General features: G+C 39.3%; 2 protein-coding genes across 2 annotated transcripts in view; both read right to left on the bottom strand.

The window, feature by feature from the left end:
• Positions 1–3,638, bottom strand: part of dnajc6 (DnaJ (Hsp40) homolog, subfamily C, member 6) — a 43,941-nt gene extending 40,303 nt beyond the window's left edge. Inside the window, exon 1 of the mRNA XM_051376170.1 lies at positions 3,240–3,638. The gene's annotated coding sequence lies outside the window, so the exon portion shown is untranslated. The remainder of the gene's footprint in view (positions 1–3,239) is intronic.
• A 1,931-nt stretch (positions 3,639–5,569) lies between these two features.
• ak4 (adenylate kinase 4) lies at positions 5,570–15,352 on the bottom strand. The gene is made up of 5 exons (XM_051376188.1): positions 14,876–15,352; positions 13,821–13,940; positions 11,089–11,261; positions 9,774–9,892; positions 5,570–8,236 (listed from the first exon to the last, which is right to left on the bottom strand). Exons 1-5 carry the CDS (start codon positions 15,015–15,017, stop codon positions 8,110–8,112), a joined length of 681 nt encoding a protein of 226 aa, XP_051232148.1. The 5' UTR covers positions 15,018–15,352; the 3' UTR covers positions 5,570–8,109.
• Positions 15,353–15,931: the final 579 nt, after the last annotated feature.

The following is a 15,931-nucleotide window of genomic DNA, read 5'->3' as shown; positions in this document are numbered from 1 at the left end:
TCTAGGAACTGTATTATGGATCATAGTTGAACTCTTGTGTTCTGGCATTGGGCAATCACTGAATAAATATTGGCTCACTGGCTCGTAACAAAAAGTTATTTGCCCTATCTAAAGCAAGTACACTTGCCTTAGTGACCTGTAACGATTATCAGGAACACCTGATACCGGTAAGAACAGACCTTATGATGAATTAACTTATATCCTGCTTTTAAGAATTCCTGAAAAGCCTTTAAAGGCAATGCAAAGTGTCATTTCAGCTGCTTTATGACACTGCTGTAATGTGATACTGACTATGGCCTTGTATCTTAAGAGGAGCTGTATCACTACTTTCATTGGTTTTTTACCATCATTCTCCAGGATAAAGTAAAGCTTAATGATTATCCCCATAACAGTTAAAGCAGAATCCAGGAATCTGCTGTATCAGCTGTAGGACTCACTTGACGAGAAAGACGGTGGACTTGAATCTGTGGCTCAGTCCGTGAGACTTTAGATCCTATAATCCAAGGATTCTTGTTCCCAGTGGGTAAAACTGAAACATCACAGATACACACTATGTGTCTTCAGAGGAGAACAACGGTATCCATGCTGCCCTGGTTTGTGCCAATTCCACTGAGCTGGCAGGTGGCCCACTTTAGGGACTGAAACCTATCCTATGTATCCTGTTGAAGTGCTGAGGACGACACAAACTGTTTACTTACTCTAAGTCCCTGCCATCAACCATAAAAGAAAGGTTGAAACCCCCTTGTGCAACTGCTCTTTTAAACGCACCATAAACAGAGGCATTACAACAGAATCTATTCATCTAGTAGTGAAATTATATGTTTTTAAGACACAAATTTAAAATATTTTCCAAATTCGGATTATTCATTTAGATCTTGTTAAATGCTAAATATGTGACAAATCATCATATTTAAGTCCCTCTCTTTTTTCTTCCTTTACCTTAAATATTTTTTATTTAGTTAACCATATAAAACCAGTAGTGGATAGTAACTAAGTACAATTGCACAAGTAGCTGACTACAATTTCAAGGGCACTTGTGCTATACTTAAATATTATAAATAATGTACTTTTTCCTCCCGTACATTTATTCAATAACTTTTGTTACTTACTTATAAAACAAAATATAATCATCAAAAACAATCACAAGCTATCCAGCAGTATAGAAAATGTATTAAAATGAGCCCCACCATAAGAAGCAGCAACATTAAAGCACAATTATACAATTTACATTATTCTGAAAAGGAACGTTCTGCATAATGAGTGCTTTTACTTTTGTTACCTAAGTATATTTTGATGCTATTTTTTTAGGCTTTTATTGCCTTTATGATAGTGACAGCTGAAGATAGACAAGAAAGGGGGGCAGAGAGAGGGGATGACACGCAGCAAAGGGCCGCAGGTCGGATTCGAACCCTGGGCCGCTGCAGCAAGGACTCAGCCTCAGTACATGGGTCGCCAGCTCAACCCACAGACGCCCTTTTGGTGCTATTTTTAGGGCCTATTTTTGTATTTTTTAATGAATTGCTCCATTCAGCCATGCCCACTTTAAAGTGATCCAATAAAATAAGTAGGATAAACGAACCCCCACCCACATGGCCCATCACAAACATGTCACATTATGGAAACTAAACAAGCTCTGACTTCTGTTTCACTGTGACGATGTTATTAGGGGTCAGTCTGATATGGCAGCAATGATTCACTGAAGCCTGATGGGTGAACAAGGTAGCAAGCCTCAGCGCTCAGTTAGGATTTACTGCTCAGATCAGACTTCTTTTTGTTTGGCGGATCACATTATTTATTCAATTCTCTGGAAGTGACCCGAATAACGAACGTAGATCTAGAGCAGGGGTCTCAAACTTACATTGGCCTTGGGCTATTGCTCGTATTGTCATCAAAGTGCAACAAGAAAACACAATATTCTCAAAATATTTCCATTACTAGCATTAATACTTATACTTAAAGGTCCAGTGTGTAGGATTTAGTGGCATCTAGTGGTGTAGTTGCAGATTGCCACTCACTCGCTTCTCCCTCCCTTTACAAGTGCCAGGTAGAAACTATGGTGGCCGCAAAATGTGCGAAATACTTTTTTGACATCATGACGCCTGCCGGAGGGAGGGAGGGGGATGGACCTGGCCTGCAGTTTGAGATCCCTGATCTTAAGTGACATAGAAGTCACATGAATCAACAGTGTCACGTCACATCTTAAATAACTGTTCACACTGAAAAAAATCAGACCTGTATCAGAACTGAAAAAAATCTAATTTCATGTGATTTAGGAAAAAAAAAAATCACATATCAGCAAAATAAAAATAAATGATTTGGGCCACTTGTGCCTACAGTGTGAACTATCCTCAGTGCCTGATGGTCACAACATGAAGCCACACCAAGCTGTGTTAAGCTGCTCACGTGACGTGCGTGACGCTGTTGATATCTATTGGCCAGCACAAGAGAGGAGCTCTCCACTCAACATACTGCCCCCCCCCCGGTTGATGAAGATGATGATAATACTGATGATCCAGATACAAGAGACACCAATCATGCCCGAATGCAAAATAATAACGAGGCTTAAAAAACCAAACACCTGTCCTCTTTAATATTACAGGCGTACGTGGGTTGCGGACTTGGGGCTGTGCGCCTTTAAAGGGTGTCCTCAAATGCCGTTACCGAAATCATCAGCTGACAGAAAAACCCCAGCTGAAGTGGCAACCTTCACACTCTAAATTCTCATTAATCCTAAGAGATGTCATTTATCAGACGGGTAAAGCAATAGTAGCAATAATATCTAGCCTATACCGGAAAGATAAAATGTGTAATTACACATCAGCTATGTGGGGAGGGGGGGAAAAAATCGACACCTGAACAAAAATAACCCAAAATGATGTCATTCATGATGCTCGTGTGCGCATCCAGACACACACAGGCCCTGAGCACAGACACAAGTTGGTGATTTTAGATGAATTTGTGAGAGCAAACGGATCATTCCCCGGCGGAACAAGTGCATCCTGATGGCAACCTCTCTGTCCACCGTGCAGAGATGCACCGTGTGTGTGTGTGTGTGTGTGTGTGTGTGTGTGTGTGTGTGTGTGCGTGTGTGGTGGAGGAGGGGGGAACTGATGTGGATTTCCAGAGGTAGCCTGATATTATGTAACATCCACACACGGATCATGATGCTCTCTCCCCCTTCTCTGCCAATAAAACATGAATCACATTCAGACTGAGTAGAGACAGAAAGATGACATTACCTTTCAGATCGGTTTCTACCATTTCTCCCGGGGAGCGCTGTCTTGTGCCGAGGTGGAGATGCGCTTTGAACCCCGGCTCCGCTCACGATACCGACCTTTAATTTGTCATTCGCTGCCAGTCAAAGGTCAAAGCGTTAAACGTCCTGTGACACACGCTGTCATGCAAGAATTTCCCGGCAGCTCCCGGTTAACCCCCCCGTCGGTAATTTTTTTTTTACTGAGGCAGCACCACCAGGCCACGGCATAATAAAATCACATTTTGGCACATGAGCAACAAACAAGGTCCCGCGATGGCGATTTGCAGATCTGTAGAAAATGTGGATGAGTCTAAACGAGATGAATGTGTACAGTAGAAAGTGCGCCGCTCAGCGCATCCTGCATGAGCTGTCAGTGAGGCTGAGACAGGCTGGTAAAACCTGGGGTGGACTTCAGAAAACAGGCTGTAATGCAATGACCGCATGTGAATCTGCTGCAGGGAATCTCTTTAATAACAGAGAACTGCAGCAATCGAGAAATCCATACCGGTGATATGCAGCAACAATTGCTCTGGAGGTTAAAAATATCATTCAATCATTTTCGGCTGAGCACCACTTTCTTACAGCAGAGGTCCCCATAGAGACAGTGATCAAGAGGCGGTTACAAAGCCCTGAAATTCAACACCCAACTGTGCTGTATTTCAGGGTTTGGACGTATTGATATAAAGACTTTTTGCCATGCAGGAGGGAAATATTGTAAATCTGCATTATGTTTCATGCATGCACAAACTACAGCGCTGTGCCTTCTGTCAAAGGTAAACACAGCAGATGAGGCTGTAATCCGACAGTGGAGCCGGAGTTCAAACAAGCTCTAATGCACATGGGGTTTATTTACAGAGAGGATTAGACAGGAGAACTGGGAGTATAGGCACTATTCCTATTTGCATGCACGCATGGTTGTGTGTGCGCGTGTGTTTTTCAGGACGTGTTTTTAATGTCCACCACAGCTTTTGTGTTATAGTTAGCACACCCTCCTGCTGCTTCCTGTTTTTCTCACATGATATGAAAGATCAAGGAGCGGAGAAGGGAGGAGCAAAGACTTTCTATTATTTTTATTTTGTTTGTTAAAAAGAAGAAAGAAAGAAAGAAAGAAAGAAAGAAAGAAAGAAAGAAACAGCTTATCAAAGCCTTTATTTTTTTTGTCATTATTTTGGCTTTTTGTTGTCACTCTGTCATCTTTGTAACAGTATGTTTGGACAGAGAAACAAATGTTAAAAACATCTATGAGGAAATTTACACCCAACCAAATGAATTTGAATTAGTTGACAGTGTCCCACTTACAGTGGTGGGAAAAGTATTCAGATCTTTTAAGTGAAGTAGCAATACTACAATGTAGACATCTTTTAAAGCATCTGCTCTGAACAATAACATGTGTGTTAAAATCCTTAGAAAAGCATTGACTCCTTCTACCTCATTAAAACATCCACAAACCATGAATATGCTAATTTTGTTCCTTTCTAAAGCTTTCCTGCTGGACACAAGATGTCTCCTAATGTCCATTCTCAGTGTTTGTGCACTGGCGGCTTCAAGTTTCCACATCACACATGTTTAAGTTGCATACTGGACCAATTTTGACTTTCAAATTATTTGTGATGTCACAAATCATGCTAGTAGACCACTCCCCTTAAAATCAGATTTTCAGTGAGCACAGAGGAAGTTTTCACTTTCAGCAGATTCATGTGCAAACGTCTTTGTAGTAACACTGCACATACAACATTCTGCACAGTGAAGCTCAAACATCCAACTGGAGGAACAGGAAGAAAAACATAGTTTTGATTGTAGGGGAACTTTAAGTACAAGCCCTGCATTCATAATCTTATTAAGTACAAAGGCATTAGCATATAAATATAAAAAGTTCCTCATCATGCAGAATGGTCCTTTTTATAATCATATATGTTATATTACTGGATTATAATTAGTTATGCATTCATATGTATGTCACTATAATGTTGCAGCTGGGAAGGGGTGGAGATCATTTTAGTTCTTTCTACCAACTTTAATGGACTGGTTGCAGAGCAGACATTTTGGCATGTCATAGCAGGACACTCACCGGTGTATTAATGATAGCTGCATTCCACTTAGGGGAGGATATTGTGCTGCTACTTCACAGTCACTGTTACTGGGACACTTAATGGAATGGAACCATTGATACTGTTATATACCTAAAATTGTACTTAAGTACAGTACTATCCCTTAGTTACTTTCCCCCACAAAATATTAGCTGATCTTAAGACACAGTAAATTAACAATACAGATGTGTGCATGTACTGTAAATACACCCAGACAAAGACAGTCGAAGTGGCCATGTGAAACAAGTTTTATTGGCCCTGGAATGTAACATGTTTGGACAGCATGGTTTAAAAATAGGAACGAAAAAACCCACTGTAGCGTTACACAACAGCAGTGGGGTGTGGTCATACACAACTCAACATTTTTGCACCACGCCCATTCATTCAACAACACACACTGATCATCAAGGCACACTGTGCTCCCCAACATGAAACCAAAGTTTAAAACAGAGGTTCCTACACATCCCTGCTTTATCAAATCAACATCTACAGATTTCAGACTTTAGCCCATGCCACTGACACGAATTGCTGACTCATCCTATTGTCACTCAAGCAAAAAAGAGTAAAAAAGTCAGGGTGCGTCTTTTATGTATCTTTGGTCTGCCATTGTCTCAAACACACCCACTATCCTTAGATAAAGAAAACAAAAACTCCACAAAAAACATTACATAGGCAGTTTTGATCTCATAAAAGAAATTATAAAAAAAATAATGTTTGCATGTAATGGGTTATTCATTGCCAATCCCTGAATTAGTGTATGCTGCCATTTTGAAGCTTCATAATGAATTTAGATGGTCACATTTTGTTTAAAAACTGCAGCATTAACTGGAGCTGGAAAATACAAATAAAGCCTATTTGTTGCACAGGTTGGTCACTAGTGTGCTTAAGTTACTGTAAAAGGCAAACTCACATGTTGTGCCACTGGGTGGAAATATAATGATGAACCACAAGATATTCTGTAGGGTGAGAAATAATTTACACATTAACCAATCACTTAATAAGAAAAGTTATCCTGCAACAGTGATTTATACATTCAAAAAATAAGACCCTTACATATGACACAATCATAAAAGTGACCTGTTCCTTATTAAAGTTAAATCCAGCAGTATTTTAAAAGTTGAACAAACGCTGCAAAAACATTACATTTTATGAACAACAATCTGTGACATTTTGGTGATTGAAATCTCACAGCAACATCCTACATTTAAAGGAATGTAACAACATTGAAGGCACTATATTCTGTGCATTGGTCTTCATCCCAGCCACAGATTGTGCTGTAGAGTGATTATTAGGGTTCCTTGCACCAGTCCAACACCAGCCCAGTGGATACTACTGCATGTTAACAGCTACAGATTGCATAAGATTCTGCAGCATTTCAGTACGAAGGTAAAGAAGAGCAGTTTATTCAGTGCACATTATTGGTGTAATTGATGGATATTAAACACTGAGCGGACTAAAAACTGGTTCTACGGAATATGTACATATGTAACAGCCTTTCCAAGATTGATTTTGGTTCATGAATAATGTCAGTATTGCCCTCATTGAATCTGTCACATGAGGCTGCGGTGAGACAAATCAGACTGATTTTGTTATGTGGATTCTGCTCAATGAAAAATTACAACTTGCACTTGCACATTGGAGGATAATTGAAGGGTTTTACTCCACAATTAGTATATTCATAAAGGCAGCAATGTAGTATTGTTTTCTTGATTATAAAAATATAATTTATAGTGCAATAAATCGAATCTGTAACAATATTATAATGTATATAATATTTCCTATGTCTGCTTTTGTTTAAAGTTTTATTTTCATGACAACAATAATTTTATATATTTTGATATCACATATTTAATGTGTCGAACACTTAAAGGTCCAGCGTGTAACATTTAGGAGGATCTATTGGAAAAAATGGAATATAATGCTCATAGGTATGTTTTCATTAGCGTATAGTCAACTAAATATAGGAAATGTTGTGTTTCCTTTACCTTAGAATGAGCAGTTTCTATCTACAGATGTGGCGAATCGCCTTCCTGGAAAAACCAAACGCTAGCTGTAGATAAAGCCATTTTTGCGAGTTGCGCTGACACTGTAGTTTCTCCTTCACACTCCACAGCCGGTTCTAATTCTCAGGTCCTAAAATTCAGACGTGAGCAGTGTTCAGTTAGTTGCAATCTGTAACTTCACCACTAGAATCCACTAAACCCTACACACTGGTCCTTTAATATTCTGTTTTTTTGGTTTAATATTGTTGGAGTTAGCTTTGGTTTCTAGTAATAAAATCTTGATACTGGAGAACTACAATGAAGGGAATCCTTTCTATATGTTATTTACTTTTTCTTTTAACTTCTGGTTACCACAGATTGACTAAATGAGCTATAATTTAAATTCAATGTGTGGAAACCGGAACAATTGCATTGAATTATCTTCTTTTCCTTTTTAAGAATTGCTTCATGTCGAGTGCTTGTGTAAAACTATGATTTACATAAATGATCAGTTTTGATATTTCCTTGAAATATCTGGACATTTCACTATAATAACGCATAAATCAACACAATCAATAAAGCTTTGCACAAAACCATCGATTTAAAAAAACAACAAGTGAGTGATGTTGGTCGACTACAGTTTTGATCAGCAACCTTGTCCATTACTCATTAAACCTCATTATTAATGAGGAAACTCAAAGCTGAGGCCAGCAAGTAGAAACATCACCCCACTTCCTCTGGCAGCTTCTTGATGTTTCCTCTGGTGTTTTCATTCAGAGAAGTGTCAGGGTGTCTGGGTTTGGAAGGCATCCGATGGCTGTGTGTGCATCTTGGTGCTGAGGAGGGAGTTGATATAAGGCCAAATCCGGTCCGTCTCTGTACCAGAAAATGAGTGCAGGACTCCCTGTGACCTGAGTGAAGAAATAGGAGAACAATAGGAAGAAACGCTGGTAAGAATAAACTAAAATATTTATCGATTGATTGTTGTTAAAGGGGAAATCCATTTAGCATGGCACTCCTTTAACATTATCAGACTCACGATGGACAGTTATTAAAAAAAGATTAAAATCGATGCAGCAGAAACATGTTTTTATTCCACACATTCTTCCTCCTTGGCAAAATTGACACTTACATTACCAATAATGCAACTCAACCAGCAACAGTCAGAGATTTGGTTGTGTTATGTTAGTCGTGGCTAATGTAACACGTAGCTACGAGCCACTAGCCTCAAGCAAATATGAGAAGCGGTCTACAGAGGTCCAGTGAGCTCACGTCTTTCTGACTCCCCATATCCAGGGTTTTTTCATTTTCAAACTTGTAGTCTTCAACCCCTGACCGACACACTTTTTTTACATATGCAGTAGGACTTTCCAAGACCTGTCAACAGAGCTTGGTGGGTTTAAATTGGTGGATGTCCCCTTTAAGTATGTCTATCTTTAACTTAATACAAATGTAAATTATCATTACGAACTGATGCAACTCATATTAGTGTAATTACCTCAAATGTCCGTCCAAGAAAAATGTGTTCTTCTGACCACTTTTTTTTGGTTTTATTATAGAATAAAACAAACTATTGATCACAAAAATACGGAGCCCCCCTGGTGACATTGGATAAAAAAAAAAAAAATGAGTGGCCACGAGATAGTTAATGCGTGGCCACAAGATAATTCACCTTCAGTATCGGGATGGTTATCCATATGGAGCTGTCAGTGATGCTGTTTATTATTCATGAATAAAGTAGTTTAAAGTCTGCTTTTGTATTCAAGAGTCATGCTGAGTGTAATGTCAATAATAATGCTATGACGGGCTGGAGGAGCTTACGTCTAAGTGAAGCCGGACATGTCACTGTTGGTAATGCTAAATGCAGTCCCTCCAGAAAAACGCGATTATGCGATCGCATAATTCAACGCATAATCAGCACATTTATATATTTTCAAAGACGCCGCACTTTTGCCACATAAATCGCCAAAATTAATTCAAACTTGTCCATGTTAACAATCAACAGTCCCTGCATGGAAATGACTGCAATAATTATCTCGTGGCCACGCATTAACTATCTCGTGGCCACGCGTTATTATCTCGTGGCCACGCATTAACTATCTCGTGGCCACGAAATAATAACGCATGGCCATGAGATAGCCACGCATTTTTTTTTTTTTATCCAATGTCACCAGGGGGGCTCCGTACAAAAAACATCTTAGACTTGAGAAATAATTAATGCAAGAAGCTACCACATGCCACAAGATCTGGGTTTGATTTTCTATGTGCAACATTGCACATGAAAACTAAAGGCTGCTTAATGTTTATTTTGTTGGATTAGCTATCTCAATAGAGTTTCAATCAGATTTGTATATGTTAAAAGCAAGAACTGACACTGAAGGCTGCCTGCAGGGAAATCACTGCTAAAAATAGTGTAGGTTTTCCAATGAAAGGGAGTTATTTACTGACTTGTATAAGTCTATGACAGGCTTGGCCACATCTTTGTAGTGTCTCAGTCTGGCCATCAGGGCTTCTGGTTTGTCATCATCGTGCTGAATCAGTGGCTCACCGGTGATGTCATCCTTACCCTGGGGAAGGTCACACATACAACAATGCAACAAAGGTCAACACTGAAATCCCATCACAGAGGATTACAGCACAACACAGTAGAATTTAACTCATGCTGCAGGTAGACACATATCTGCTGTCATTACTGCGTCAATGTCAGGATCTTTTGGGGCTCAGATATGCAATGGTCATGAAATTTGGTAAATATTTCCAGTTGCTGCATGATCCTTGATTTTTCCAGCCATTGTTAATGCAAAAATGTTATAGCCAACCTAAGGTACTATCATGTAATTGGTATCAAATGCCTCCTATGTCACATAAATTTTTTTATTTTTTATTTTGTGCATTCTCTTTAATAAATAAGGCTGCACACCAACGTTACCATGTGACTAACTTCTTGAAGGGGGGCCATACTGATGCCAATGGTACACACAGTCCTGTAAGAAATACAGAAGGTACACTAGGGCCAGAGGCCATTTGCTGTCAGGGCACCAAAATCTCTGGAATAATCTATCAGTATCCTCTTTTAAATCTCCACTAAATACTTAATTTATTTTATTTAATTAAAGATGCTTTGAATAATAGTTTTCCCACAAAATTATATAACAACTTTTATAACAAAAGGTTATTCAATCCTAAAAATGACAAATACTTCTTTACCTTCATCGAAAAATCCAGAATCTATAAAGATGAAAATGTTTCTCTTCAAGAGTTTAACTACAGGACACAAGTTGTCTCCTACTGCATATTAGACATGTAAATGTTTTGTGTTTATAATGTATGTTATAAACTTGTAAGTATGATTATTGGTTTATCAGTTCTTATGTCTGTGAAGCATTTTATAAATTACCATATAAATAAAGGTTATTACTACAGATTTTGGTTAAAAAAGACAACAATATGAAGTAGTGAATTACATCCGTGTGACAACAGGGACCTTGTAAAGCCAAATAGCAAGCTGCAGGAGTGTTGTTGCTGTGCAGAAGGTTGAGGTAATGAGTTAGGAGATTGTCCTTCATCTGGTTCCAATCGCTCATTTTGACAAGCTTCCACCCTGCTGAAGCCAGACATTAAATCCAGCTCCAAAACCCACTGACACAAATCCTTTGAGGAAGAAACTCAAAGGACAAAACTGACCTGCAGGAAATCAATAAAATGTCACAAAGAAATCTAAATGCCAAGCAGGACATTTTAAGCACTGTATACTGTCACAGACCTGCACTCGTGGCGGGTTGAAGCCCATGTTGTAGACTCTACCACTGGCTGGATGGATCCAGCGATCGCTCAGTCTCTCCCTCAGAGTCTCGTAGGGGATGTTGAGGCTGATGACCAAGTCGAGCTGACACAAACTGTTCAGGGCTCGGGCCTGTGTCAGAGTCCGGGGAAAACCTAGACAAAGAACAGAGGGAAACTGCATGAGACATGGTCAACCAGGAACAGTTAAAGTTTTATACATTGATGTATGACTTTTATTTTGTCATCAATTATAAGACTGCGTTGCATTTGCATTTTTAATGATCGTCATTGTGAGGCAGTAACATAAGGAAGCGGTACTGCACATGAATAATAGACCATTCCACAGTTTCATACATACATATTGTGTTTCCTGTTTAATTGTTTGCTTATGAGTACCCTAATGCAAGTAAACTTGGACTCAAGCTGTTTCCAGGTTTCCAGTGTAATGGCCTGTAGCTGTGACATAATAACAAGATTATGTACAGATGAATGAACTTGCTGAAAAAACAATGCTCTCCGTTACATGACCTGGACGAACCACCAGCAGTAATAATGAGACAAGAGTTTACAGTCACGCTAGCAGCTTTGTGATGCAATACTTTGGCCCCTTTGGTGCTTTGAGTTAAATGCTAAAATCACCATGCTAACCTGCTCACAATGACAATGCTAACATGCTGATGTTGAGCAGGTAATCTTAATTTTGCTTGTTAATTAGCATTAAAGTACAGCTGAGGCTGATGAGGACGTCATTAGTTTTAAAGGTTAAAGGTATGTAACATTTAGGAGGATCTATTGGCAGTAATGGAATATAATATACGTAGGCGTTTTTCATTAGTGTATAATCACCTGAATATAGGAATTGTTGCAGCAGGTCACCTTCCATGGAGTCCACCATGTTGAACCACCATGTTTCTAGAGTAGCCCAGCAGGGACAAACCAAACACTAGATTTGTCCATTCGGGTTATTTTGCACATTTTGTGGCGTGGTCACAAACTGAAGTATAAACATATTGACATTTTGACCTGATGACTGTTGACCATTGATCCTGAGGGGCAGATGAATGTATGTACCAAATTTCATTGCAATTCATCCAATTGCTTTGAAATACTTCAGTCTGGACCGACAGACCACCAGCTCTATCCCTGTAGAACCCCTTAAAAACTGTAGTAGATGCACAGAAGCAGAACTACAAATAGTATATTATAGTCTCATATTCCTCACTGTAAATGTAGTTTCTTTAGTTTTTAGGCCATTGTCTCTCGCAAACCACCAAGCTTTTTTTGTTTTGCTTCAGTATGCCTTGGTCTACAAGCATTTGTTTTGTTTATTGCTTCCTTACGCTTTAGAGCGGAAACTGGCAATCCCACTGTATGCTCCTTTGTTAAGAGCTGTTAAATCTTTCTAACCACCAGAATATCATGCTGCCCACAAAGAAGTGATGGTAAGGCACCAGTGAAACGTTACAAGAGGGAAAGAGACAGAGAGCAGACAGTGTTTTATTTTGTTATATTATGTTTGTACAGTACAATATATTTTTGGAGGATATATATGTGTAGATGTGTTTATGAACTCAAAAGCGTGAAGAACAGCATGTAAATCAATATGCTGTGGACACTAATAACTCAGCTCAGAGTCATGAGATAAACATGAACTGGGATAAATGCAAGCACGTGCGTGTGTGTGTGTGTGTGTGTGTGTGTGTGTGTGTAACCTTGCTTTTGTTGACCTTTTCTCTTGCTAAACCAAAATTATTTGTTTAGAGATCATGTTTCAGGTTTAAGCATGTTTCATCAATGTTTGGCGTCTGTCTTGAAGGTAATGGATAATATTTAACTCGGAAAGGGACATTTTAGATGTTACTAATGTCTCAAACTAAATATGTTACCAGATAACATATAAACACATGCAGTTCTGTATTCTATAACTTTCTTAACCTAGAACACACCCATGGCCATTTCCAACCAGTGCTTTTGTACTTCTGTATATGGCAAGAATGTAAATTATTATGTATCACATTCACAAAACTTGACAATGTAGAATGTAATGATATTCCTACGGGTGTTATCACTTTGTAGTGACTTGATCTCCACCATATAAACCTGTTTTATATCCCTAATGTTGTAACACAAGTCACTGAGTGAAAACTTGGCACAGACTAGGAATAAATGATAAATTGTGAAACTTGCAAGAGAAAGATAGTTTTTCAAGGATTTCTTTGATCATTTTGAATGTGATGCAAACCCTCTATGACTACTGTAGGCTGAGTAACAGTTGAGAGCATGCACAGACCTGCTGGTAGTGGATTCAGTACATCAGAGTACTAATTATCTACAGATGTAGGTTAATGTAGAGCGTAATTTTCCCCTTACTTACTCTTCAGACTAAAGTGAAGGAGGCACTGTAAATAGCACTTTGGGGGGCATGTTAGTGAACATGTAGAGGTATAAAATCAAAAGCTTGCCTGATGGCCCTGCCTCTAACATGGCTATGAGTCTGGGGATTTTGGGGGTGGCATCTGGGCTGGCCAATCAGATTTAAGGGGTGGCCAGCAGATGACAAAACCGGCCATGGCGCTGCATTATGAGGAGCATATTTCCTCACAACAAGACAAAGGATGGAGGCTGCTGTGAGTGACCACAGTGCATCAGTAGAGTGACGTACAGATTATGCACTCTGATTGTTTTTAAAAACACAAACACTACTTTTCATACCGTCCAGCAGCCAGCTGTGGCCGCTCAGCTGTTCCAGTCGGGGCAGCATCAGTCTGGTCATAACATGGTCAGGCACCAGCATGCTTCTTTCTACGTAGGTCTTCACCAGCACACCTGCCTCTGACACACAACAGACAAACATAGTCAGTGCAGGTCTGTTCAAATCAAAAACAACACAGGACAGGACAGGGCTTGTTGAATTTATCCAGGCCTTCATAAAACAACAACAACTTAAGAGCACTGTAACTGTAATCTGACCAGAGACAAGTAAATGGTTAAAACTGTCACTGCAAACTCCTGCCTGTAACCTCTCCTGTCTTATTCATTTAAAACTAAATAACACTGGAAACTCTGGGGCCTGCGGTGAATAATTAAATCAATATTTATGCCAAGTCACTGGAGTCATTGAAGGAACACACCTATTGAACTCACTGGTTTATAAATCCTCAAAAAAAAGAAAAAAGACTCAAGTTACCCTATTTAGCACGTCAGAACTTTGGGGGGGGTATGTTAGTAATGGCAACCAAACACACATGTTTTTACTTTAGCTCTCAGCACTGAACTCTGTTTTATTATCAGAATGGATTTGGCTCACGCTGGGAATTAAATCAATTCCAGTTGGGTAGCTATAATGAAGAAGTTTAAACACACACATTCAACGGTTTAAGGTGTAAGTTTGGGGAAATAATTATAATAAAAACCTTGATATGGGGTTTTTAACTGGAGTAAGTCATTGTGGGGTTGGGATACTTCTGCTACTTAAGTCTATAGGCTCAACAAAACTGAAATCAAATAAAGACAAAATAGTATCTAAGTGTTGAATGACCTTCTAGGAAGAGTGGAGCAGACAATACACACATCTCACTTCCTTCTGCAAACAATCTTTTTGCAGCAATGACTTCATCTTTTTTATGACACTTTTGTGAAGAAAATTGGAAGAATTGTCAAATTCACACATTCAGGGTGGAAAACGACGCGTTTGTTTTCTGTAGTTCTTCGTGTTGGCATCACAGTATTGACGTTCGGGCTACAGCAGATGGGTAGAATTACCATACCTGTATTTGCTGCTATGCTCTCTCGCAGATAGTGGCCACTGGACAGATATTGCAGGCCAAAGCTTTGCGCAATCCTCTTGGATATTGTTCCTTTCCCTGATCCTGGTGGACCCATTATAGCAGCCCGGAATAACTTAGCCATGTCTTCCACAAACAACACAGGCTCCAACTGTAAAAGCTCTAGGATGCACAAATGGTGTTGTTCCTGTTTGTGCGCGAGAGAAGTCAAATTACCTCTTAATTAAACTCCTAACCGGTTGCACGCATGAGCGATCAAAGAGGTACAAACTATTCTTGTCAAAGTAAATTTCAACTTATCTCTACAGCCTGCGGATCTTTACGCAGAGCTCACTCTATGCGCACATCGGGGCTATCCTGCTCTCGGATCGAAGTCCTTTTCCTCTTTTTCCCCTCAGCTCTGTGATGGATACATTACGCTACTCTACGTCTTTAAGGAGAGACTTTTCTCTGCGAATGAATGAGGGAGTCGCCACAACGCCCTATTTTTCTGCGCGCATCATCCAGAAAAAATGCGGATGACTGATTCGCATGAATCATGCGGGGTAAACTGGTTACTGTAGTTTTCTATATACTATAAGTGTTGTCGCCTACAGCAGCAACAACAACAACAACAGATGAAGCCTGTTACTGGCTATAGTTTCCTTTAAGAGAGGGGAAACTGTAAAAACGTCCTTGCAAGAATATTATATCTGTCTATCAAACAGAAGGAGAAAGAGAAGGAGAAGCTTTTAAGAATTTTTCATAGTTCTAACTCAAGTTGAAAGCACAAATGTTGTTTTTATTACTAAAAATGAAATAAAATAAAATTCAGAGAGAATCCCTCTTTGTGCAGCAGGTTAAGACAAAGTCTGCATAAAGTTATTTTGATTCACAACTACAAATATGTTCGAGGGGAATCAGATAATCCCACCTTCAATACACGTTGAGGCTTGTTACAAAGCTTTCTGTAGTCAAGAGCTTAATGTCACAAATATATATTGAAAGCCATAAAAAAGCGTGTCAGTCAGTTTAATGTCACCTGACCCGATAAAAAAC

This window comes from Dicentrarchus labrax, unplaced genomic scaffold (genome assembly GCF_905237075.1).
Source record: "Dicentrarchus labrax unplaced genomic scaffold, dlabrax2021, whole genome shotgun sequence".
Lineage (NCBI taxonomy): Eukaryota > Metazoa > Chordata > Actinopteri > Moronidae > Dicentrarchus > Dicentrarchus labrax.
This window is presented reverse-complemented; position numbering and strand designations above follow the sequence as displayed.

What these genes read in the sequence shown, in the direction of transcription:
- ak4 (XM_051376188.1), bottom strand. Translation starts at nt 15,017, where the DNA reads ATGGCTAAGTTATTCCGGGCTGCTATAATGGGTCCACCAGGATCAGGG. An exon ending in GAGCATAGCAGCAAATACAG is followed by an intron (nt 13,941 to 14,875) that starts GTATGGTAATTC and finishes GTTGTGTGTCAG; the next exon opens with AGGCAGGTGTGCTGGTGAAG. An exon ending in CCACAGCTGGCTGCTGGACG is followed by an intron (nt 11,262 to 13,820) that starts GTATGAAAAGTA and finishes TTCTTTGTCTAG; the next exon opens with GTTTTCCCCGGACTCTGACA.